This window comes from Miscanthus floridulus, chromosome 19 (genome assembly GCF_019320115.1).
Source record: "Miscanthus floridulus cultivar M001 chromosome 19, ASM1932011v1, whole genome shotgun sequence".
Taxonomy (NCBI): domain Eukaryota; kingdom Viridiplantae; phylum Streptophyta; class Magnoliopsida; order Poales; family Poaceae; genus Miscanthus; species Miscanthus floridulus.
Window position 1 is genome coordinate 44,025,848 of NC_089598.1, and position 26,259 is coordinate 44,052,106.

Below are 26,259 nucleotides of genomic sequence, written 5' to 3' on the forward strand. Positions count from 1 at the left end.
TCGCCCTCAACATCACCAGGGTCATCTCGCCTGATCTTATACCGCGATGCATAACATACCGGGCATGCATCTAACTTCTCGTACTCCTCGCCATAGTAGAGGATGCAGTCATTAGGACATGCATGTATCTTCTGGATTTCTAATCCCAAAGGGCAGACTACCTATTTTGCTTCATATGTAGTGACAGGCAATTTGTTATCCTTCGAAAGCATCTTCTTTTGGATTTTTAGTAACTCCCCAAATCCCTTGTTAGATACACCATTCTTTGCTTTCTATTACAGCAATTCCAGTGTGGTACCCAACTTTTTCTGCCCCGCATCACAAGTTGGGTATAGTAATTTCTTGTGATCCTCTAGCATGCGCTCGAACTTGATCTTCTCCTTTTCACTTTCGCATTCTCTTTGTGCGTCACGAATGGCTTGACCAAGATCATCAGCGGGCTCATCTTTTGCCACTACCTCTTCTTCAGCTTCCCCCCATTACAGTATCATTGAAGGCACCATATTCAGCAATAATGTCATCATCGTCCCATTGTTCTTCTTCACCGTCTTCCATTACAGCCCCGGTTTCTCCGTGCTTCGTCCAACAAATATAGTTTGGTATGAAACCTGACTTCAACAAGTGTGAATGAAGACTCCTTGAGCTAGCATATTCCTTCAAATTCTTATATATGGCACATGGGCAGCACATGAAACCATCGTGTTTGTTTGCCCCGGCCACACGTAAGAAAGAATGCATGCTCTCAATAAACTCTTGGGAGCGGCGATCAGCATTGTACATCCAATGCCGGCTCATCTGCATTACATGACATACATACCATATTAAAACCTAAAGCTAAAATCTCGCTACAATATAGACAATCCCAACTACCACTAAAAAAACTAAAGCTAAAATGCACTTCAGCAGCATAAGGATTTCGTGACCAATCTCAACTAAAACAGACAGATCTTGCGTTTGTTCAACATCTATGGGCTTCTTTCGCAGGATCACTGCCTCATCAGCCGGCGTAGCCGCCTGTGTAAGAGTTTTGCACGTGTTCAACATACTCTTCCTCCTAGTACCAACCTGAACATCCAGTGCCATCCCACTAAAATTAAAACAAAAATTTAGAACTTTAATCACAATCATCATGAAAATAAGTATAAATTAACCATAATTATCAAATGCGACAAAATAATTCACATTACGATTCGGACACTTGTAGAAGATACGACCCTTGTTGGGACACTTCTTCCTCACCCGGTACTCCATCATAATCTTCTCCTCACACTTGCCGCATGCAATGAGAGGGAGGTCCGGCCTTAGTCGCTTTGGAACCCGATGAGAAGCCGAGGACCCAGAAGCAGTTGTCATCTACTCTCTATACTCGTTTTTAATATAATATAAATTTCTCATTTTATAAACAAATAAAATTAAAAAAAAACTCTAAAATTCTCTATATCTCTAAACCATGAAGTGTGCTATGCATGCTAGAAATGAAAGCTGAATACTAGTTTTGAATAACTACTTTAACCTTCCTTCATCCAAATATACAAACTTTAAAGTGATTTTGAGCTTAAATGGCTTACAAATAAAAAAATTCACCATAAAAAACCACATATATCTAGTCCACAAAATGAGATATGCTACTGATGAAACATGAGAGTATAAAGTTGGTAACCTTTAGAACCGAAGAATCGATGGAGGAATCGAAGAAATCTTATGATTATCGGCGATGAGAAAGAAGAGAGGCCGACGATGAAGCAAGAACACTGAGCTCGAAGTGGCTCGGGCTCAGGGAGGAAGAAGGGCTATATAGGAGGGGACCTTTAGTCCCGGTTGGAGACAGAAACCGAGACTAGAGGTCCCCTTCTAGTCTCGAATGGAGCCTCTAGCCGAGAGTAGATTTTTACTCCCGGTTGGAGGGACCAATCGGGAGTAAAAGTTAACCTTGAGTCTCGGTTGGTAGCTTCAACCGGGACTAAAGGTCCCCTGTAGCAAAAGCCTGCCGCAGTAGCCGTTGGGCAGGGACCTTTAGTCCCAGTTGGAGCTATAAACCGAGACTAAAGGTCTCTCTAGTCCCAGGCGTGAAAAATACCAGGACTAAAGCCAAATTTCGAGCTGGATCAAAGGTCATTTCTCTACTAGTGCATCCCCGACGGGTATAGCGGGTACAAGAACGTTCCCTGTTTACCCGTCACCGTTACCCGTTGGGGAACCCGACTATTTGAGCAGTCATGCGAGTATTAGGCTCAAAGAAGTTCAACATAGGTATTTTGACCCAAATCTAAACAATCATATATATAGTTTATATGTTCTAGGAACCCTAGTTCAATTTTTTCTCATCATCTCCGCCAGCAGCATAAGCACATCTGCCTCATGAGCACTCGTGCCCCTCGTTTCCTCAGTTCGGTCTCTGTGCCACCTTTGCTCGTCCTCCTCGTAACCTCGCTCCTTCTCCTCGGTATCTCCGAGACTCCTTGTACCCGGGTGAAGAAGAAACGTCTCTGATTATAAAGTTGCGACCCCAAGTGTACTTATTTATCGGGTATGTAGTACCCGTCAGGTATCTGTTACCCGATCGATGCCCGACAGGTACGGAGATAGGCAAGAATCTATAACCGAGACAGTTAACAGGGATGGAGACGGGATGAATTTTCCGTAGCGGGAAAGAGAACGTTCCGACGATAGCCGACGGCTACATCCCGTTGCCATCCATAGCACTCACGCGCGTGGCATGCGCGAGAGAGCGAAGCCGCTGCCCTGCTCGCCTAGGCACTAGAAGCCACCGTAGGGCCAGGCCCCACAGGTCAGCCGCAGGAGAGGGAAGAGCCGAGGACGCCGTCTTCTTTTCCGTCGGCCCGTCCGAACCAGCGCCGTCATCTTCTACCTCCGTACAACCGTGCCCCTCTGCTTCCATCTCGACTTCCCCTGCTTCCGTCCGGCCAAGCCGAGCCACGCATGCCGCCCGGGCCCGCCTGGAGCCACGCCTTGCGCCGCAATTCACGGGATGCCCCAGACCCACAGCGCCCGAGCGCCAGCCCTAGCCTTCTCGAAGGTTCCCAGCCGCGCCACCTGCTCCGCACCTCGGATGCACGCCACGTCGCACCGGCCGTGACATCCACCGCTCGGACGCCAGTGCGCTCCACCCAGAACCCTAGCGCCAGGGCTATTTAAGCTCAGGCCGAGCCCGAGCCCGAGCCCTCACCAACTCCCCCAGGCCGCCGCCACTCCCACCTACCTCGCCTTCATCCTCGCCTCTCGCACCATCCGCGACAGCCGCGCCGATCGGCTTCCTGCACGGCCACGCAACGCCGGGAGACGCGTCGACCGCACCGAGCCCCGCCGTTCTTCACCACCGCGCCGCGGGCACGATTGCCAGAGACCTCGTCCTCATCAGGCCACGCGACGACGGCCGCATCAAGAAGCCGCAGCCTCTACCTCGGGCGTGAGCCGAGCACGCACGCGTCCGCAACGGCAACACGTCGCCCTACCGCAACCCGCCTACGCCGAACGGAGCTGCTGCTGCCGAGTCCGCTGGAGCACGACGACGACCGCGCGGCCATGACCTCGCCTTCCTGTCGCCCGATCAATGTAGCCTCGCCTCGCCACGGCGTGGAGCCGCGGACGCCGCGACCACAATCCGGCATCCGGAGCCGCCGGTGAGTTTCCACCGCGCAAAGCCTCCACCTTTGTCCTTCCTATTGCCGTTCCTGCCCGGTGACCGGTCTTCGCGCCGTGCTCCTCTTGTTTGTCACAGGGGAGCCACGCGCTGACGACTTCGCCAAGCCACGCCGCCCGGGAATGCGCCCTCATCCGAGCCACAACCACGCCTCCACCCGTCACCAGCTTCGACGCAGCCGCGACGCCGTCACCACCACGCCAGCGTGCGCGTTCTGCCTGCACCGCACCCTACCTGCACCAGGCGATCTGCCTCCGTCGAGCCCTCGGTGAGCAAGCCAAAGCCCTGCCTTTTTGCGATGCTTTGATGTCTGGCATCATGTCCCGGCCTTCGACGCCGGTTCAATCCCCGTGCCCCGCTGCGGCATGGCGCCGCAGAAGCGTCTCTCCACACACAGGACGGCAGCGGCCATCATGGCCTTGCTGTCTCCGCGTCGTCGCACACATAGAGCACCGCACGATTACAGCCCTGCTCCAAAGCTTCCGCTGAAATGCAAAACCTTTCGCATGAGCGCCCGTGGAGCTTAGCGGATGCTTCTGATCGGTCGTTTCTCTGTTGTCCGTAGTATATATTTGCATGTTTTTTTAGTCTTGGATCCCGTTTGGTCAACTATAGTTTTGCGTGGGGCTCATTTGTGCCTGAAACTTTAGCCTTGTTGTCTATGTGGTACGTACGAAATAGACAACTGGATGTGAACGTTTTTTATGTAGTGTTTCATATAAATTCTTGAGTTCTAGTGCTTCACTTTCCACCGTTTGTTTTTTCAAACCCATGTATGTTACTGTCAATGATTGTCGTTTTTTTTATGTCCGTGTTATTTTGGGCTCCCCTAGTCATAGACATTGTTATATATTTTTATTTTTTATTTTCTACACTGTTTCTAATGTTTCTACACATTGTTTATATTGGTTTGATGTTTTAGCTGCAGAACTTTGATCATCTTTATTGGATAATATTTTTTTTCTAGTTATGTATTGTGGATCATATTTTTTTAAATCTATGTTATGCTCGCCTCCCCAGTCATGTAGATTGTTATTTTTTTGTTATTTTTTTTATGTTCTATATTTTTTTCTAATTTTTTTAGATTGTTCCTATCGTTAGGCTGTTGAGCTTCAGAACTAGGATAATCTTTATTAGACACTCATTTAATTTTGTAGTTCTGTACGTCTGAAGATATTTTTCATCTTTATACTTTCTGTTATTTTAATTTTTTGTTAAGAAAGATGATTGCCCTTTATTGTTCTTATTATCTTTAGATTAATTTTGTCGTATCCTTTTCTTTTTTGGTTTACTTTTTATCTTCAGTATGAGTTTTAGCGGCTCCTGTGTCATTTTTTTTTGTTTTTTATTACAATCATGAGCTCTACATTTTTTATCTTTTGATCTTTTTAGTTATATGCATTGCACTGCTGGTTAGAGATCATTACATTTCTTCTTATTGTCCCCAATTTGCTCAAACAAATCCCTAAACAATTGTGATATTTACTTGTTATTAATCCACTTTAACATTTATCAGTTTTCGTTCAACCATTAGCACTGTAGTGTAATTAATAATGTCAGCATGCATTTTTTCACTTCCTGACAAATATATCGTTTACATTAAAGTCTTAATAGTAAGGAACATCAGCTCACCAATTCATCAAAAGCTTTCTGCAAAAGTTGTATGGCCCTTTTCTCAATTCTATTCGTAATGGTACATTGCATTCCTTATTGATGACGGCGGATTATCAATGTTGCCATCCGTCTTCAGTAGCGGGTACATTAGGTTCATCCTTTGCAGTTGGATGGCCTCCTGAAAATATTGAAAATGTTATCATTCATATTCACAATAACTGTCTCGTACCATAGTTTTTTTTTCTGATTTATTTGTCTCACCTTAGTCAATACCCTTGTCATAACTTTTCCATCGAAGTATCTTGCATAGAGGATTGTATACAATCCAGTGTTGATGCTATTATTATAAAAAATAACTATTATTAATTTGTCTAATACTTTTTTCTATTTAATCTACAGTAGTAGTGTGTTACTTGTTTGCTTTTCTCCCGATGACATCAATGTATTCATTGTTCCAATTATTAATATTGTTGTTATTGCTATTTGTGAGATTTCTCTAGCACTCATTCATACCAGAATTGAGTAGCAAAATATAGTTTTTGTGCTTATCCTTCAATACTGAATTTTTTAGTTTTATGTTTTTTAGATCTAGCACCACTACATTCGTCCTCTCGAAATCCCATATATAGAGGTACCAATGTCACTCCACAAGTATTAGCGCCATGACCTGTAGTTATTTAAACTTATTTAATATATATATGAAAAAATAAAATTTTCTATTTTTTCCACACATCACACTGTTCAATCATCATGTTGTTGACTTTTTAGTATGTGTACATACAAGCCTATAATCTTCGACGTTGTATGATATGTGTTCCCCTAAGAACATGTCCTTAACTAGTAATGTCGGCTCGTCTCTAACTTTCTTCTCCCCAAACCTATTATTTGTCAGCCGACTTAATTAGTAAGTCAATCACGGATTACACTAAAATTTACAATACTACATTCTTACTGAAAATAGTTAGAACAGAAATCATATTGCTGTATTATTTTATCTGATGCATAATACCATCTTTATTTTTCGTTATTCTTACTATAAGATCAGTTGGTAGTAAATGTCTCCATCTTTTTTCATCTCATCTTTCATAAAGTTTATTATTCATCTGTTGGTACAACCTAACCATTGCATTCATAATATTAGGAACAAAGTCATTTTTGTCTTGGAACACCCCTTGCATCACTACCCCTTCAATTTGTATTTTGTTTGGGAACATATGCATGTACCACACGCTGCAAGATTAACAATAATTAAGTTACTCATCTAAAGGTAAACTATTTTTTATTATTTCGTAATTACACCATACATTGTTGTGTCTTCATCATTTATATGGTATAGTGCTATTTGTGACACCAGTTGAGTTTTCAATGGCATATCTGGGTATGTTATCCCTATTGCAAACGGAGACACTCTGAATCTTGAATTTCTGTTTATATATTGGATTGCCACTTTTATGTCATTGACAATTATACTATTTTACATACCTAGTCAATGTCGAGTTTTGATGTTGGGGCTTCATTTTTTTTTTGCTATTTTGTTTGGTGATATTCTGAAATAAAAGGCCACGTGTATAACAGCTCTCTGAGTCAGGTATTATCTGTGAACAAATAATCATCTATGTAAACAACCATCTGTAAAAATATTATTTTTGATACATTATAGTCACGATGTTTTTGTTTCTAACCTCAAATCTTTTATATGGTTGTCCATCTCCCAGGCCAGTCCTAAATTTGTCCATTATGATTAATTTCTTCAGTTTTTCATATCCGAAGTCACCTACTCTTGGCACTTTGCATTTAGTTGTAATACAATTACTGATCTTAATATTGTCCAAGTACACAATCTAAAAATAGGCAATTGTCAGAAATAAGAAAATATTTTATTGTAGGTAAAACAAGTAAAAAAACTTACAGTGTAAGCAACCAAGTGAAAAACTATACCGTGCTAAACAAGTGTACCATATAGGTGATAATGTTAGGATATATAAATTGGTACTAATAAAAAGGGTACATGAAACGGCACTACTAAAAGGCCAATATAGAACTAAAAAAGAGATTTCTAGAGACCAAATACAAATTGGAACAGTGTGATGTATTGGCATGGTAGTTCATGACAGTATGATATAAAGCATAAAGTAGTATACTATGCAAAGTGAAAAATCACCTCAGAGAGAAGCTTGAGTGGTTCATTGACGTTGACACCACCAGCATCAGACAAAAAGCCGATGTTGCTCCTAGAAGAAAACGAGTCTGAACTACTATATAAAGGTGCACCAGAGGATGACATGACAAAAGTAAAATCTATAAAATATGAATTATATAGTTGAAATTAGAACAATGGTATTTGAAACAAAAAGGGAGAATGTTTGCAAAGGAGGAGGAAAAAGAAAAATACGTGAACTGATCACAAGCAGGAGGGAATAGGCGAGAATGCAGAAGAACGAACACGAAATGGAGAGGCTGGGTCCGTGGCCAACTCTAAAGCAGTACTAAAAGATGTGTGTAACAACAGCGGAATATAAAATTTAGGAAATAAACAGCAACATGTACTCTAAAAATTTTAAACTAGAAAATAAAAAAAGTTAGGTACGATGAATAGTGAAAAGCATGACGACCAAAGAAATATACAAAGTAACATTCTAACGTATATTGAACTATTAGAAGAAATAAGTATCAAACAAAGTAGTTAAAAAATCAGCTGAAAAAATAATCCTAACGACGAACATAAAAAGATGAATCAATAAAACATCAAACTACTGTCGATGGATGTCCCCTGTCAACTATATAGTGGTTTGAATACATGAAAAACTAAAAAGAAGGGTGAGTAGTGTAAAAACCCACCCAAAAGATGTATCCCCATCCAAAAGACGTACAATATGGGTTTTTACACTACTCACTCTTCTTTTTAGTTTTCTATATATTCAAACCACTAGATAGTTGACGGTGGACATCCGTCGATAGTAGCCTGATGTTTTATTGATTCATCTTTTTATGTCTGTCGTTAGGATTATTTTTTCAGTTGATTTCTTAATTACTTTATTTGATACTGATCTCTTCTAATAGTTCAATATACGTTGGAATGTTACTCTGTATATTTCTTTGTTCGTCATGCTTTTCACTATTTATCGTACCTAACTTTTTTTATTTCCTAGTTTGAAATTTTTAGAGTACATGGTACTGTTCATTTCCTGAATTTTATATTCTGTCGTTTTTACACACATCTTTTAGTACTGCTTTAGAGTTGGCCGCGGACCTAGCCTCCCCATTTCGTGTTCGTTCTTCTCTATTCTAGCTCGTTCCCTCCTACTTATGGTCAGTTCCCGTGTTCTTCTTTTTTCCTCTTCCTTTGCAAACCTTCCTCCCTTTTTGTTTAAAATACCATTGTTCTAATTTCAACTACATAATTCATATTTTGTAGATTTTACTTTTGTCATGCCGTCCTCTGGTGCACCTTTATATGGTAGTTCAGACTTGTTTTCTTCTGGGAGCAACAACATCGGCTTTTCGTCTGGTGCTGGTGGTGTCAACGTCAATGAACCACTCAAGCTTCTCTCTGAGGTGTTTTTTCACTTTGCATAGTATACTAGTTTCTGCTTTATATCATACTGTCATGAACTACCGTGCCACTACATCATACTGTTCCAATTTATATTTGGTCTCTAGAAATCTCTTTTTTAATTCCATATTGGCCTTTTTAGTAGTACCGTTTCACATGCCCTTTTTATTATTACCAATTTATATATCCTAACATTATCACCTGTATGGTATACTTGTTTAGCATGGTATAGTTTTTTACTTGTTTGCTTACACCGTAAGTTTTTTCACTTGTTTTACCTGCAATGAAATATTTTTTTATTTTTGACAATTGCCTATTTTCAGATTGTGTACTTGGACAATATCAAGATCAGTCATTGTATTACAACCAAATGCAAAGTGCCAAGAGTAGGTGACTTCGGATATGAAAAACTGAAGAAATTAATCATAATGGACAAATTTAGGACTGGCCAGGGAGATGGACAACCATATGAAAGATTTGAGGTTAGAAACAGAAACATCGTGACCATAATGTATCAAAAATAATATTTTTGCAGATGGTTGTTTACATAGATGATTGTTTGTTCATAGATAATACCTGACTCAGAGAGTTGTTATACGCGTGGGCTTTTATTTCAAAATATCACCAAATAAAATAGCAAAAAAAATGAAGCCCCAACATCAAAACTCGACATTGACTGGGTATGTAAAATTGTATAATTGTCAATGATATGAAAGTGGTAATCTAGTATATAAACAGAAATTCAAAATTCAGAGTGTCTCCGTTTGTAATAGGGACGACACACCCAGATGCGCCATTGGAAGCTCAACTGACGTCACAAATAGCACTATGCTATATGAATGATGAAGACACAGCAAGGTATGGTGTGATTACGAAATAATAAAAAAACGGTTCACCTTTAGATGAGTAACTTAATTATTGCTAATACTTGCAGCGTGACAAATAACAGGTTTGGGGACTGAAGAAAGCTAGAGGTGAGCCGACATTACTGGTTAAGGATATATTCTTGGGTGAACACATATCATATATCGTCGAAGACTACAGGCTTGTAAGTACATATACTAAAAAAGTCAACAACATGATGATTGAACAATGTGATATGTGTGGAAAAAAATAGGAAAGTTTATTTTTTTCATACATATATTAAACAAGTTTAAATAACTGCAGGTCATGGCACCAATACTTGTGGAGTGGCATTGGTGCCTTTATATATGGGATTTCAAGAGGAAGAAGGTAGTGGTGCTAGATCCAAAAAAACATGAAACTAGGAAATTTAGTATTGGAGGATAAGCACAAATGCTACATTTTGCTACTCAATTCTGGTATGAATGAGTGCTGGAGAAATCTCACAAATAGCAATAACAATAATATTGATAATTGGGACAGTGAATACATTGATGTCATCGAGGAAGAAGCAAACATGTAACACACTACTACTATAGATTAAATAGAAAAAAGTATTAGACAAATTAATAATAGTTATTTTTTATAATAACAACATCAACACTGGATTGTATACAATCTTCTATGCAAGATACTTTGATGGGGAAGTCATGACAAGGGTGTTGACTAAGGTGAGACAAATAAATCAGAAAAAAAAACTATGGTATGAGACAGTTATTGTGAATATGAATGATAACATTTTCAATGTTTTCAGGAGGCCACCCAACTGCAAAGAATGAACATAATGTAACAGCTACTGAAGATGGATGGCAACATTGGTAATCTGCCGTCATTAATAAGGAATGCAATGTACCATTACGAATAGAATTGGGAAATGGGATATACAACTTTTGCAGAATGCTTTTGACGAATTGGTGAAGTGATGTTTCATGCTATTAAGACTTTAATGTAAACGATATACTTGTCAGGAAGTGCAAATATGCATGTTTGCGTTATTAATTACACTGCAGTGCTAATGGTTGAACGAAAACTGAGAAATGTCAAAGTGAATTAATAACAAGTAAATATCATCATTGTTTGGGGATTTGTTTGAGCAAATTGGGGACAATAAGAAGAAATGTAATGATCTCTAACAAGCAGTAAAATGCATATAACTAAAAAGATCAAAAGACAAAAAATGTAGAGCCCATGACTCTAATAAAAAATAAAAAAAATAACACAAGAGCCGCAAAAACTCATAGTGAAGATAAAAAGTAAACCAAAGAAGAAAGGGATACGACAAAATTAATCTAAAGATAATAAGAACAACAAAGAGCAATCATCTTTCTTAACAAAAAACTAAAATAACGGAAAGTATAAAGATGGAAAATATCTTCAGCCGTACAGAACTACACAATTAAATGAGTGTCTAATAAAGATTAACCTAGTTCTGCAGCTAAACAGCTTAACAATAGGAACAATCTGAAAATAAATTAGAAAAAGTTTAGAACATTAAAAAATAACAAAAAAATATAACAATATAAATGACTGGGGAGGCGAGCATAACACAGATTTAAAAAAATAAGATCGACAATACATAACTAGAAAAAAATATTATCTAATAAAGATGATCAAGGGTCTGTAGCTAAAACATCCAACCAATATAAACAATGTGTAGAGATATTAGAAACAGTGTAGAAAATAAAAAAAAGGAAAATATATAACAATGTCTATGACTGGGAGCCAGGAATAACACGGACATAAAAAAACGACAAACATCAACAGTAACAAAGTACATGGGTTTAAAAAACAAACGGTGGAAAGTGAAGCACTGGAACTCAAGAATTTATATGACGCAATACATAGAAGACGTTCACGTCTAGTTACCTATTTCGTACGTATGACATAGGTGACGAGGCGAAAGTTTCAGACACAAATGAGCCCTAGGCAAAACTCTGATCAGGCGGGACCCAAGACTGAAAAAGCCTGCAAATATGTACTATGGACAGCAGGGAAACGACCAATCAGAAGCATCCGCTAAGCTCCACGGGCACTCATGCAAAAGGTTTTGCATTTCGGGTTCCTTTGTTGCCCTGACCTGTCCGGCCGTCGAGCCGCATCCTGGAAGCCGCGGCATGAACGCCGTGGTCTGGAACCCGCGAGGACAAGGACATGAACATCGGCACATGCACGCGCCGACGCGACCTCGGCCACCTGCACAGGCACGGATTAGCAGTCGCGCCGCTCACGGTCGCCTTGGCCCTAGACTCGCTCAGCGCACGGCACGCCGCGCGGTGGCCTGCCCATGCACACGACGAGGCCCCACCGCACCACTTGCGGACGTCACGGCCTTGCTTTCACCCGGATCACGGATGCCAAGGCGAAGCCTTCTTGGCCGATCGCCGTTCTGGCACGCAGCCGCACGCTACCGGCACAACCGAAGCACTAACGGGAGCCCCGTCTCGACTCAGCGAGCCACACGACGTTGCTCATGCAGCATGAACCGGCCACGGTAGTCTCGCACGACACGGACGCCAAGCACGCGCCGTCTCCATGCCCACGCCGACGCTCTGGAAGCCCCTACCACCGGCGCACGCACGGTGTAGCGCTCGCGCTCACCACGGCCAGCCCGCGCTTAACCTCGGCGGAGCCGGCGAGTTTCTCCGGCAAAGCTGCTGCCTTGTCCTCCCTTGCACACAACACGTACCAACCCGAGGCCTCACCTTGCTGCCGCCTCTCTGTCCGTGACGCCGTTCGGTTGCCACAACCACGGACACGCGCTGCCACGGTGCCTGCACACGCGCACTCATGTAGCAGCAACCCTGTGCACAGCCACACCGGTCGGCGACCCTGTTTCTGGTGTCGCCGTGTCACCGCATCGACGTGAGCTCCGCTGTCGCAGCCCTCACCCCGCGCCATCGTCCCCTCGTCGCGGACGCTGCACGCACTCGCGTGAACCCGTGGCGCCTGGAAGCCCTCCGTCGAGCACCTGCAGAGTGCCCTGTTTCCCTTCTTTTGTGTTGGGGCGTGAAGCCAGGAGCCAAAAGCCCGAGCAAGAGGCCGCCTTGCCTTTCCTTCGGCCTTGGGCCCTTTCCTTCCTCTGGGCTGACCGGCAACGCCAGGCCCAGCCCAGCTTCGATTCGCGCCGAGCGCCCTCACCTTTGATGGGCTAGCAGCAGTAACGTGAGCCCATCCAAACTCGGCCCTTCTCCTTTTCTGTTTTTTTCAGAAACCCCATCCAACTTCATAAATTCATAGGAAATTCATCCTAGCTCCCAGTTTCATAATTTTTCTAAAATCCTTCCCTACCTCCTAGTGCTGTCTTTGAGTTTAGTTGAGTTAGGTTTTGTCACGGTTTTATTGCTTCTTATTGGTGGTCGTTCTCGCTTTGTCTTGCGTAGCGACTATTTGAGCTCGGATGGATTCAAGGATGCCTCGGATGGAGAAGGAGACTCCCACTGATCGACGACAATGACTTCCGGAGACGCGAACCACTACTTCCTCTACACCGCAGGTGTCATGGCAGCACCTTTACTTAGAGAATCCCATTAGGCATTGCAAATAGAACTGCTAGCGCTTTACATTTATTCCTTCACTAGATTATGTGATGCATGCTAACGCCTGAGGCTTGATTGCCTTGATTGAAACCACTTCACCTTGATTACCTAGCTCCACGCTGGCACTTATATATGCTTGTCTGCTTGCTTGCATTTACTTCCATCATAATTACATATAATCCTTGTTATATGATGTGTGATGGATGTTTGGATGATGTGGATGGCGGATGGGGTTTAGCCGTGAGGCACCACCATGAGGTATATGGTTTGATATGCGGCGGGAGCGATGAATCCCAAGTGGGTGGTGGTGATGTGACAAGTTCTAGAGATATTCCTTGCCCTCGACCTGATTCTTGGAGATACTGGCTTGAGTGAGAGGTTGTTGTGGTGTATGAAGTGCACCAAGGGTAGTTCCTATGGCAGGAACACAGAGTCCTAGAGGGACGTCATACGGTCCCCGAGGGGCATTGGGATGAGGAGTTTGTGGATAGACCACCTCTAAAGGATGGGTCTAGTGCTCTGAGGGCACATGGATTGGTGGAAGGTGCTCGCTCTGGCCAACCTAAGGACTGACGTAAGTTGCAGCCATAAATCATGGGTTAATTTCGTGCACACCACGTGCCCAAAGTAGTGTAGGCGACCATCAATCTCTGTGGGAGTGAGTAGGCACGCAGTCTGTGGGCTTGTGCAACTAGTGTTAGGAGGACGGGGTTACTCCATGACACCTCGATGACATGACCCCACCTTATATAGTGGCATCTATATATCTTCGCTCCGGCTAGTGGACATGATTGGTGTTAGTCGGCCTAGTTTGCGGTGGCGATGTTCATCGCTGATGGTGATTCATCGGCGGTGATCATGTGGGGTAACAGTGTACTCTCTGCGGGGTTAATAATCTATACGTATAGTCGCGGTCTCGGATATAATCACTTACCTATGTGCAGGGTTCAACTCACTAGCTTCTCTTGTGATATGCTTTTCTCCCCCAAAGCTAAGCTATGGCTTGAGGCCGATTAGATGAGGGGCGTGCGGAGGCCGCCTCGTCGACTAGACTGAGAGACTGAGGTTGTTGTGAGGGATGATGAATGGTGACTTGTGATGACGATGAGTGGATGGTGAGAATGAGAGTGTGGTTTGGGACTTGAGAAGATATTATTACTTTTGATGCTTTTTTTGCATGTGTTAAGGATGCAAACTATAGCCAAACCACTAGGATCACCAGATCCCTTTATTTTCTATTTTCCACCAAAGCTCATTCGGTGCTGACCATGGCCTGCACATATCTGGTGGTGTGCAGATTTCTTGACTTGCAGTGGTGCTGGGATTGGTAGTTGGTTTGCGGATCTACTCTCAAGCATGCCTATGGATTGAAGACTCGTCAAGCTTCACTGCTATGATTAGATTTCCGTTGTTTTGTTTGATTTAGTCCAGAAGGCTTGTAACTCGAATAATGTAATAGGCTTGACATTGTACTCTGATGTGTTGTGTGACTTTGTAATTATCTGAAAAGTGGACGCCCGTGATAGCTGAGGTATCCTAAGACTATCACAGAGGGGTAAGAGAGTCAGAATTTTATTTTTGAAATCCCAGTTCATTTTAGGTACAGCCCATGTAGTCCGTCGTGGGTACCTAGGGTCAGACCCCCCACAGTAGTCCCTAAGTGCCTTGTATCCACTTGGTGACGCCGTCTTGATCAAGTCCAAGCAGTTTGCCATAAAGCCGATCAGCTTATCTGATGATTTGAGTTGTGAAAACAAAGGCTGACCTATTTGACTGGATCCTGGGCGGTGAAAATGCTTGCCGACCAGCTTAACTGATGTGCCAACCTGTAAGGAAGGCTGCCGACCAGTTTGGCTAACCAGTAGATCTTGAACTTAGCCAAGTGAGGCTCCCTAATAGGATGTAAGGAGCTCAATAGAAAAATTTGAGAATTCTTGGTCGGTGAAGTGTACACACTTAGGTGCCAGCTGCGATTGCGCCGATGACATGATCACTAGAGCGGAGCAGAGGCATTAAGTGACAAATTTAGCATAGCCAATGCATCATGAAGAACCAGTACATGCACTGCAAGGTGCAGTGTACACACTATAGTCCCTAAGCCTGAGATTAGGTGAAGAATAAACCTGGTGTCATTGTCTTGATGAAAAAGTAGTAGTCCTCGGCATAACCGAGATTGTATGTAGTCCCCAACGTAGCTGAGAAATAGAGTGAACAATGAATCAGTACATTCACCACAAGGTGAAGTGTACAGACTTAGTCCCCGAGTCTGCTGGAAGATGAAGAATAAATCTTGTAGCAGGGTCAAAGGAAAGTCTTGGAATAAAACCATCAATCTAGGGAAAACCCCGCACTAGGCAGATAGCCCATGGCGACCATCAAATCTTCTTAGAGTAACCGAAGCATGAATTAACGGAGCAACATGTGAAACTGAGCCGCCCGTTGTTATCTTCCTGTCGAAGGAAAACGCAACGGCCCAAAGGACGACCCATTAAATGGTAACCGCGGAGAAATGAGAGTGACACGCATTAATTATGAGCAGACGCATGCGCGTGGCATAGCGGTTTAGGGGCGAGCGCGCGTAGCGTGGCATGGGTCCCTAAAAACCCTAAAGGTGAAGGGGCGAGGGTGAACCGTTATATAGCTCACCCCCTGCGGACTCGCGGTGCACTCTTCCACTTCACAGTAAGTACAGTTGCACATTTCCTCCACCTTCTTTCTCGAGCGATAGCTTTTCCTCTGTCGCTGCCATTTCTAGGGTTCCGTCGCATCATCTGCCACCCGCAACCAGGTTCACTTGAGGAGCAATTCGTGCACTGAGTCCCTAGATTTAGATCTGCTTCTATGGTGCCACGGAAGAACTCACGCAAGGACAATGCCCGCAGCAAGGAGTGGGTGACGTCGAGCAGCACCCGAGAGGACCTAGAGGAGATGGTGATGGATAGGATCCTGCTAGATGAGGTGACAACTGGGTGGCACCCTACGAAAGGTGAGCGCTTTCCGAATCCACGTAGTGTAGAGTTGGTTGTTTTCAAGGATTTTTATTGACGTGGATCTGGGCTATCGGCACATCCATTCTTGTGCAAACTTCTTGCTTACTACAACATATGTCTTCTCCATCTAAACCCAAATAGCATACTACATCTATTAATCTTTATAAATCTTTGCAAAGCTTATCTTGGCATTGAGCCACATTTCAATCTCTAATTTGAACTGGTCGGCGAAACCGAGCAGTGATGAAATGCAGCAGGTGGAGGAACTGCTTGACCTCCTTGATAGAGTCAGCATCAACAAAGTAGAGTGTACGTAGAATTTCATCGGCCATCGAATTCAACCGTGCAAAGAGAGGTCTCACCCCACGTATGAGTACCGGGACAAGGAATTCATGTGAGAGTCGCCGGAGAAGCTGAACAACAAAGAATTTGATCGACGAGTGTCGAAGTTCTTCATGATAAAGAAGACGAAGGAGAAAAGGCACCCCTAGAGGGCCTTTAGCTTGTTGAATTTGCCTCCAGAGGTGTGTGAATTTGAGTTGTGCTTGCATGTTTGTTATTGCTTGCTGCATGCCTGATTATTGTTCGTTGATATACCGAATAGGACCAAAAGGGGTATATCTCTGTGGGGGGTACGACCCTGGATACCCATGGCGGGCCACATGGGCTACGCCTCCAGGGGCGGCCCAGCCCACGAGAAGAAGCCTTGCGGGGCACGATTCTGCTCGGCGTCTCCCGCAAGGCATGGGGAGGATATCCTGAAGATGTTACGAGATCTATTAGGATACGTACGATCCCATGATTCTTGTAATCTGTTATTACTTTTCAGTTATCTCTCAGATCTAACCGACTTGTAACCTTGCCCCCCGGACTATATAAGGCGGGCAGGGACCCCCTACAAAATCACGGCAAATCATACAATATCTAATACAAACCAACAGACCATAGGAGTAAGGTATTACATCATACTGACAGCCTAAACCTGTATAACTCGTGTGTCTCTGTTGCCTTCTTGTTCTTGATTACACGCTTCTCTGTCGATCAATCTACTATCGCGGGATACCCCTCGATGGACTGTCGACGATATTCTGTCGACAATCTCTGATGTTCTAGATGAGTCGTGGCCAGTCGATGAAGATAGGTACAAAAGGCCACATAGTGCTATGGACATTGTGGTGGTAATGAGCAGAGGCACACTGGCTGACTCATCGGATGAGCAGGAAGCTACCCCAAGACTTAGTCGGCACGTCTGGCAGAGCAGGAAGGAGCAACTGATCCACGAGGCGCCGACGGCGAAGAAGAAAAGGAAAGTAGTGACACTGCCCCATTGTGGCGGTGGGATCAACATCAGGGACTCCCTGTCCCTCTAGTGTCAAAGGTACGTTGGCGGGTTAGAGAGTGAAAACGATGACCCAGAGGATAGGGAGACGTTATTGTGACAACCCAGGTTTTTTCAATAACCAAAAATCCAAACTTAAAAATTTTTCTAACAAAACCCATGCATGGTGAGTGTGCATACTAGGAAACCACCCTTGTAGTTGCACAAGTATATCCCAAGCTAGCATGATTGAGCATTTGCGTATTAAACAACTTATGAGTTGCATCTTCTTGATTTTATGTGATGAAATAAAATCAACTAAACCCTTATAATAAACCTGATGTGTGAAGGTTGCCAACCCTTGGATTGGATCCTAGAACCCTAGATGACCCTAGTGGACCCCACACGGGTGTATATGTGTTGGCAACACATGTATACATGCATAGGAGCCTAAGAAGTAGAATAGAAACTAGAAAAGGAATAAGAAAAGGGAGAACAAGAGGAGGAAGCAGCCTAGCCGGCCCAGCCCGTAGTCACTATGGCCTAGATCCCCTATGCCTGCACCCCGCTCACACGCGCCGCCAGTCGGGCTGGCAACGACCCATGGCACACCCCGCTCGTGCGCGCGCTCGTGTAGGCTGAGCCGGCCCAACTGCCACCATGGCCTAGCTTGCCCATGCCCGTGTTGCCCCCTCGCCTAAATCGCTGACCGGTGGACCTCGCCTGTCATCCTCTTCCTTCCCTCCCTTCTCTTCTTTTCACCGCTCTCAAAACCGGCATGAAGCCAACAACGACAAAGGCCATCACGACCGCTCCCGTCTACTACCGCCTCACGCATGCCCTGGATGGCCACCACGTCGGCAATCCAAGCCACCACCTGCCCCAGTAGGTGCCTGCCTACTCGTTGACGTGAGCGCCATTGCCTATGTCCTGCCACACCCCTATGCCACCACCGTACCCACCTTGACCGGCGCCATTCAAAAACGGGAGTGCTAAGGCAGCTGCGCTCACCCTGCTCCCTAGAACCCTAGCTAGAGCCCTCTGATCACCCTACACGTGTCCCTTCCCTACTCCCCACTGTCCGCCGCTGCCATGATCAAGCTCGGGCTATAAAAGCCCCGAGCCGATGCCTAGCCCTTCTCTCATCCACCTGCCGCCACTGGTGGCAATGCAACCACCAAGCTGAGACCAAGAAGGATGGAGAAGAGGGGGAGAAGAGCAGGAGGAAGGAGGACCGAGCCACCGGAGCACCGCTGAGGTTGCCAAAGTGGAGGACATCGCGCTAAATGACTACACCGATGAACTAGCTCTCCTTACACTGCACCGCCTCATCACTACACTGCCTCATCACCGCGTCGCTAGCCTAGCACCACCGCCACCACCGGTGAGCCCTGAGTTCCCTGCTCTGCCCTTGCCTGTGTGAACACCATGGCCACCGCCATGTTCTTCCACCTTGGAAGAGCCAAAGGCACCGCCTTTCATCGTTGCCTAGCACCGCACGCACACGCGCTCACCAAACGGCCACAACATAGTGAAGCTCTGTTTCAGCAAATCCAGGACGATAGAGGTAAAACCACCACCGCGACGAGCTTTTCCTCGTTGTGGGACGCGTGTAGCCTAGACGCGCTAGCTTAGGAAGCCCTAGAGGCGCTGGTCACCTTGCGATGCCCGTGTGGCAGTGTAGTCATGCCACCGCCGTGCCGAGGTCTTCCCGACCAACTCTGGCCACCTCATGTGATGAGAACTGGCCGTCGAGCTTTGCCTTGAGCCCACACACCTTGCTATGTAGATGGTTGAGCGCAAAGCCCTCGCTTTGCCCTAGTTTGCCATAGCCACCAGCCTCGTCAGAGCTCCGCCGCGCACCTTGTCGTGGTGCGGACTCCGCCATGTCTTTTGGTCACCGCCATCGAGTCTTTACCTTTCTCGTGGCTATAATCGAAGGAAAGGAGCCACCTTTGGCTCCAATTGAGGCCGTGGCCACCTCACCACAGCCTGCCGCCATGGCCGTGGCTAGCCCCATCGGAGCCCTTAGAGTCACGCCTAGCCTCTTAGCTACGTCCATCAGAGCACCAAGAAGCCATGGGAGCCCCTTTGGGGCTGTGCCAATGTCCCGAGTACCCTCACCATCGACCCACGCTATCACGAGCCACCACGACGCCTACACCCCCATGTCGCGGTCTTTAGCCCACCGTTGAGTTCCCCATGACCCCACGGTGCCGTAGACCCCCTTAGCTGCCCTACCGAGCTGTCGTAGCGCATAGACGTGAGAGCTTGCCATCGGCGAGAGCGCCGCTGTGGGGAGGAGGAGCCACCATGCCCCTTACCAGGACCCGCGTACACCTGGTTCACCATGAGCTGAAGAGACAACAGGGAGAGATGGACGCGGTCCACTGTGGACCGAGCTTGTGGTCCATACACCCACGCATTGCAGTCCACTGTGGACCAGACCCATGGACCCGAGCCTAGTAGCGGCTCGCCAGCGCCACGTGGCTGGCCTCACTGGTCGACATGTGTCTGGGCCAGGCCGGCCCATAACCCATCCTGCTTGAGCCCAATCAACGCTGACCATTGACTGACCCCACCTATCAGTGACTGGATCCGCCTTGCCCAACCGCAGCCTGCCACGTGTCAGCACCAGATTAACCCAGCCCTTTTCCTTTTTTAAGAAATGATTTAAACTTAGAAAATTCATAGAAAACTCATAGGACTCCAGAAAATATGAAACTAGTGTCCAAATTTTTCTAAAAATGAGCTCTACGTCATAGTCTTATGTTTGAGTGCATTTGGATCTTTTGAGTTTCCTTTGCTTCTTTGTGATCATCTATAGGAGTCACTTATTGTGACTATATGTCTCATTTGGCAGACCTAAAGGGGCCACAGACTGAGGAGTATGACCCTGACTACACGGAGGAGCTTGGAGATGACTTGCCAGGTGCCACATCCGACCTAACCTCGTAGAATCATACTAGACATGCTATAATATAGATGCTAGTGCTTTACTTTTATGCAAATGATTTGTGATAGGTTGCATGGTAGAATTGCTTGGAAGCCTTTACCTTGTCGCAACCTATACCCTTGCACACTCGCTGTTAGGCTAGATGCTCGCTTACTTACTTGCTACTGCTTCTACTACGCATTATATCTGTGATGTGATGCTTGGTGGAGGATTGTGTGTGAGTAGTTAAGGCACTTGGTGCTGATAATGTGGTAACAACCGAAGAGATCTTGGCGTGTGTCTTGGGTGTGTGGTGAGGGTTGAGTCGATCAAGCAGGATCTTACGATGAGTTGTTGGGCAAGTCTTGTTGGGGGGAGGGGTGTGACCTAGGCATCCCCTATGAGAGGTACCTGTGGCGGGTGCATGTAAGATAAGGTGATCCCGGGGTGAAGTGTCTTTGTGGGATGAAGCCCTGGGATGGAGGTGCCGTCAAGGCATGGGGTGTTAGTTAACCCCATGAGAAGATATCTTGTCTGGTCCCCCTAAGGACTGGTATGTCAAGAGAACCGGATCATAGGACCATTCGTACACACCACTCATCCCTGTTTGGGTGGGGGATGGATGTTGACCTTCTAGGGCAGTGCCACTACTGTTGGGATGTTAGCGGATAGTTAGGGAGGTACGGGCGTGTGACCCACACCCTCCTAAGACAACTTAGTGACCTCTGGGGCCTAGTACTATGTCTCACAGTCTCAGTGTTTCGGTGGACTCTGAGGTGGTCCAGGGCTGAGTGGTAGGGTGGCACCGCACCGGTTGAAAGGTAGCCCTGTATCAGCCTAGGCAGGGCACCGTCGATGATGGTGATCTTGTGGTTCCAGGTGTACACACTCTGCAGAGTTGATCAATCTATACGTATAGCCGCGTCCTCGGATATGGACATTCCTATGACCTACGCTTCCCTTGATTAGTGAGTGGAGACCTTTCTTCTCTCCCCCTAGGTTCTTGTGTTTGTTTCCGACTTTGGCCGATGTGGCAAAGTACGAGCAGGAGTCGTCCTTGTCGCCTAGAGAGTGTGAGAGTGGTGAGATGTGTGTGATGGGATGGGAGAGCATGTGGACAAGATGGGTTGAAACTTGATGAATTATTATTAAAACTTGACATACTCGCATAGGAAAACTACAACCACAATTAGGTCTTTTGCTCTACCCTTGCATTCCACCACCACAAAGCATAGGGTGGAAGCCGGTGGCCAGTACAAATCATAATAATAAATGTTTGGCAGGTTCTGAGTCTGAGTACGACTACCAGGGAAATGGTTGGGAGGATTAGAGGTCTTGTTCCTACACTCGAGTTTGGTTCGTGAAGATGGAGTCGACGCCCGCTGTCGTTCTACTTGATGTTGTTCCAGATGTTGTGTGCTCTGACTGATTCTGCCAAGTGGTGATGTAATAATGAGTAAACCTTGCTATTTGTACTCTCTTTAAGACATATATTCGATGTATGACTGTAATATCAACTATTATTGGATAATGTGATGGAATGATCGTCTGAGTCTATCATGTTATACTTCGTATCTGTGGATTTCCCTTCGTGAAAATTGAGATCATTTCAGTTATCATCGAGGCTGGCGCGTTGGGGAGCTATTGCCCCCTCCTCTGGTGGAAGAAGGTACTAGCTCAGCGATGGGCATCGAGCAGACAGGAAGCCCTGGTCGGCGGGCGGAAAGTCCTACAGCGCTGGCTGGAGTTGAAGTTCCCAAGCTAGAGTGAGAGGCTCGGGTCAGAGGGAGTGCATCCGCCAGCGTGTCAACCCTGGAGGCAAGCCCGGTGCCCCTAGTTTTTGAGAAGGCGGCCACGCCGATAGCTGGGATGGGTGGCCCCGGTGGACTGCACAAAATCAAGCGCACCGTAAGGTGATCCAGCAAGTATGTAGTAGTGTTTTGTAATTGTTTTGCCACTTGATTTCTACCTTGGAGTTTTGATAGGTATTGGTTGTGGAGCAGATCGACCCCTTGCGGCCAGTCAGGGCTGCAGAAGGGTCTCGGGGCATGACACCTCCTGTAGTCCCTACAGACGTCAAAGGTATAAGCGTAGGTGGGTCGGCCATGGTGCCTAGAGCGGACGGAGCTCACGCAGGTGACGGCACTGGCAGTTCGCGGGTGGCAGAACCTGTTGGAGATGTTGGGGCACTGGGGGCAGACGCATGACAGGTGCTGAACCCCCAGCGTTCCCGTCGGCGACGGAACTAGGGGGACGCGTAGGACAGGCATCCCAGTCCTTGAGCTTCGTCATCGGTGATGGGTGTGGGCACTGGAGCTAAACATGAGCCCCATGCTCTAGAGCTCGCGGACACCAAGAAGAGGCTATGGGAGAAGCTGCCGACAGGGTGGAAAGCATCCTACGGGAACCTCCTTATCTGTGGGATGCGCCTGCACGTGTGTCGTGCACCTAGCTGAAATGAGGTGACCGCGTCGACATAGTGGAGGAGGAGGATGTCGACCCATTGATAGAGATGTTAGGATGGCCTAACTGGGCCTTGTCCTTGCGCCCTGATCGGGGGCGCCCAACCCTACATGGTTGGTGGGCCCCCATCGCACAGCGCTATAAAGGAAAGGTGGGGGCTAAGGCTCGCAGTACGAGGTTCACCGCGCCACCAGTCACCCCACCGACATCCTAACCCTAGACCCGATCGAAAGAAGGGACGCTGCCAGCGACGGGAAGCACCACCGACGCCGGCAACGCCACTGAGACGCACACGCCGCCACCGAGGACACCACAGCGCCGACTCCCTCTCCACCGAACATCGCTGCCGGCACGCAGATGGCGTCTATCAATGAAACCCCGGTCAAAGCTTCAACAACTACGGCATTCGATGGTTTGCAACCTGTCACCCCTCTCTCTCTCTCTCTATGAAACCCGAACACCTATTCTACTACCAAGACCTCCCGATCTGATGAATATACCTAAAATGAAATCTAACAATGGTACCGGAGCCGTGGTTCGACAAGAAATCAGATCGGCTAAGTGAAACCGACCGATCTGATGCGGATCGGGAAAGAAAGTAGAAAACCGAACCCTAAGACCTAACCCTAATTCCCAAAATCAAAACTGAACAAGGGATTGAAGAAGGGGAAAAGGGAGGGTCAGATTCCGAGAACCCTAGACGCAAATTCGAAAGAGAGAAAAGGGGAAGAAGAAAGAAGAAGGGTCAAACCCTAACCCTAATCCCATTTTTTCCAATCAGATGAACGAAAAGAAAGAAATAAAAGGCAAAGAAAACGAATCAGCAAGAACAAACCCTAAACCTAACCCTAGTTTTTTCCCCATTCGGATAAACCCGAAAAGAACAACTCAAAGAAAGAAAGGGGAAAGAAGGGGTAGGGTTAGGGTGCGTCGGATGAACTTTCACCGACGCAGAAGAAGAAGAGCCGAACCGGTTTTTTGCCGGCGCTGGAGAAGAAGCCGAGCCGGGGCGCGGGCTCGCCGGGCTCGGCCAAGGGAGCGCCGCGGCCAGACTGCTCGACGGCGGCGTGCTCACCCGTTGGGGAGCACGCGCGCCGGCGAGGGGGCCGGCGACGGCGCAAAGGACCGCCCGCTCTGCTTTCCTCGCTCGCGGCTGCTCGGTGGCGGCTGTCTTCGCTGCGACTGAGAGAGGCGGGGAAGAAGAAAGGAAATGAGCTCTAGGGTTTTTTCGGGGGTGGAGGTCAGCTGCCGTTTTGATCTGGCGAAATCACCGGACAGCCATCGGATATGATGAACGATCGAGATGCGGCTACGCTGGGGTGAAACCCTAGAGCGCGCGCTGCTGGCGGGCTGGGCCGCGCTGGGGCTGCTGGCCAGGCCGCGCGCTGCTGGCGAGCTGGGCCACGCTGGGGCTGCTGGCCAGGCCACGCGCTGCTGGCGAGCTAGGCCACGCTTGGGAGAGTTGGGCCGCGCTAGGGCTGCTGGCCGGGCCGCGCGCTTGGGAGAGCTGGGCCGCGCTGGGCTGAAATGAAAGAATTAAGAAAAATGAAATTTTGTTATTATTTTCCAGGAGTAATTTAAATGCATATTTTGATGATTTTGAATAATTTTGATGCAATTTTTCTGTGCAAATTTTATCCAATGATATTTTGCTTAGAAAAACAGTAAATTTTTAGTGCTTCTGGAAAATAATAATATGAAAGATTATTAAAGTTTCTGCTGTGCATGATAATTATTGTTCTCTTTGATTAAATTTGAACCAACGGGATAATTTAATTTTAAGAGAAATGAATTTCTGATAATTTTGATGCGATTATGATATTGTTATTTTCTGACCAACGTTGTTAATAACAATATTATAATTTTTTATCCATGAGAAATTGTGCATTAATTTTACTTCTGCCCAACGGTGATGTAAAATGTTTGCATGGATGAGTTATAAGTTTTAATTTGACCAACGTTGAGTTAAAGCATGGAATTTTATGTATAAATGTTTCTTACTTACTTTGGTGTGATTTCAGGAGGCAAATGCATTGTGAACATTGCCAACATCCCGACACTCAACGGAACCAATCACCGTGTGTGGCGGGAGAAATATGAATTGGAACTTGCGTTGGGAGAGGTCGATTTTGCCATCACCTCACCGTGTCCTACTGAGCCAGAGGACCCGGTGAGAGGTGACAATGAATCTGACGCTGATTTCGCTTCTCGAAAGCGTGATCATGCTGAAATAAGAATGAAATATGACCTTGAACATAGGCAATGAACTCTCTCCAACCGCAAGTGCCTGTTGGTAGCCAAAGCCACCATAGAAGAACAGATAAGGGGCTCAATCCCTGAATGTGCTACTGCCAAAGAATATCTTGAGAAAATCAAGAGTCAGTTTACTGGGTCTACCAAGGCCACAGCAAGTTCACTGATTAAGAAGCTTGTGAATGAGAAATTCACTGGTGGTAGCATAAGAGAGCACATTTTGAAGATGAACACTACGACATCCAAGCTAAAAGAAATGAATTTGAAGGAGGAGGATTTCTTGATTCATTTGATTTTTGCTTCTTTGCTGAAAGAATATGACACCTTCATTGTGAACTACAATATGTAGCCTGAAAGATGGGGCATAGAAAGACTCATCTCAATATGTGCTCAAGAAGAGGAGAGGATAAAGTCCTCACAAGGTGAATCTACTCATTTTGTGAAGGACAACAAAAGAAAGAACTTTAATGGCAAGAATTCTAAACCACAAGGGAAACCTAAGTGGGATAAGACCTCTTCATCTAGTTCACAGGGAAAGAAACCCTAGGATTCTGAGAATCAGCAGTATGGTGGAGCAGAAAAAGATCAGTGCAAGCACTGCTTCAAGAAGGGACACTACAAGAGGGATTGTCCAGACTTCCTGAAATCTCTGCTAAAGAAAGGTGATGAATTTATTACATTTGTAGATGAATCTCTGTATTTATGTTATGATAAATCCACTTGGTGGGTTGATTCAGGAGCAACTACTCATGTTGCAAATTCTTTACAGGGGTTAAGTGGGACGAGAACCTTGCAAAGAGGAGAAAGAACGATTAAAGTTGCAAATGGACTGCAAGCCAATGTTGAAACCATTGGAGATTTTTCTTTAGAATTGAATAATGGTTTTATACTTAGACTTAAAGAAGTACTTTATGTTCCCTCTTTGCGTAGAAATTTGATAAGTGTTTCGAAACTTGATGATGATGGAATTGATTGCCATTTTGGTGATGGCAAGTGTAAGATACTGGTTAATAATAAATGTGTTGGTCTTGCC

The 26,259-nt window shown here is 45.9% G+C and overlaps 1 protein-coding gene across 1 annotated transcript; it reads left to right on the forward strand.

Annotated features, from left to right (window-relative positions):
* Positions 1–2,940: 2,940 nt before the first annotated feature.
* LOC136525954 (uncharacterized) lies at positions 2,941–26,259 on the forward strand. The gene is made up of 6 exons (XM_066518766.1): positions 2,941–3,117; positions 3,438–3,641; positions 3,740–3,929; positions 20,439–20,507; positions 24,995–25,888; positions 25,996–26,259. The coding sequence occupies exons 1-5, from the start codon at positions 2,941–2,943 to the stop codon at positions 25,237–25,239; spliced, it is 885 nt and encodes a 294-aa protein (XP_066374863.1). The 3' UTR covers positions 25,240–25,888; positions 25,996–26,259.

What these genes read in the sequence shown, in the direction of transcription:
- LOC136525954 (XM_066518766.1), top strand. Translation starts at nt 2,941, where the DNA reads ATGCCGCCCGGGCCCGCCTGGAGCCACGCCTTGCGCCGCAATTCACGG. An exon ending in CATCCACCGCTCGGACGCCA is followed by an intron (nt 3,118 to 3,437) that starts GTGCGCTCCACC and finishes GCGTGAGCCGAG; the next exon opens with CACGCACGCGTCCGCAACGG. An exon ending in GCTTGGAGATGACTTGCCAG is followed by an intron (nt 20,508 to 24,994) that starts GTGCCACATCCG and finishes GTGTGATTTCAG; the next exon opens with GAGGCAAATGCATTGTGAAC.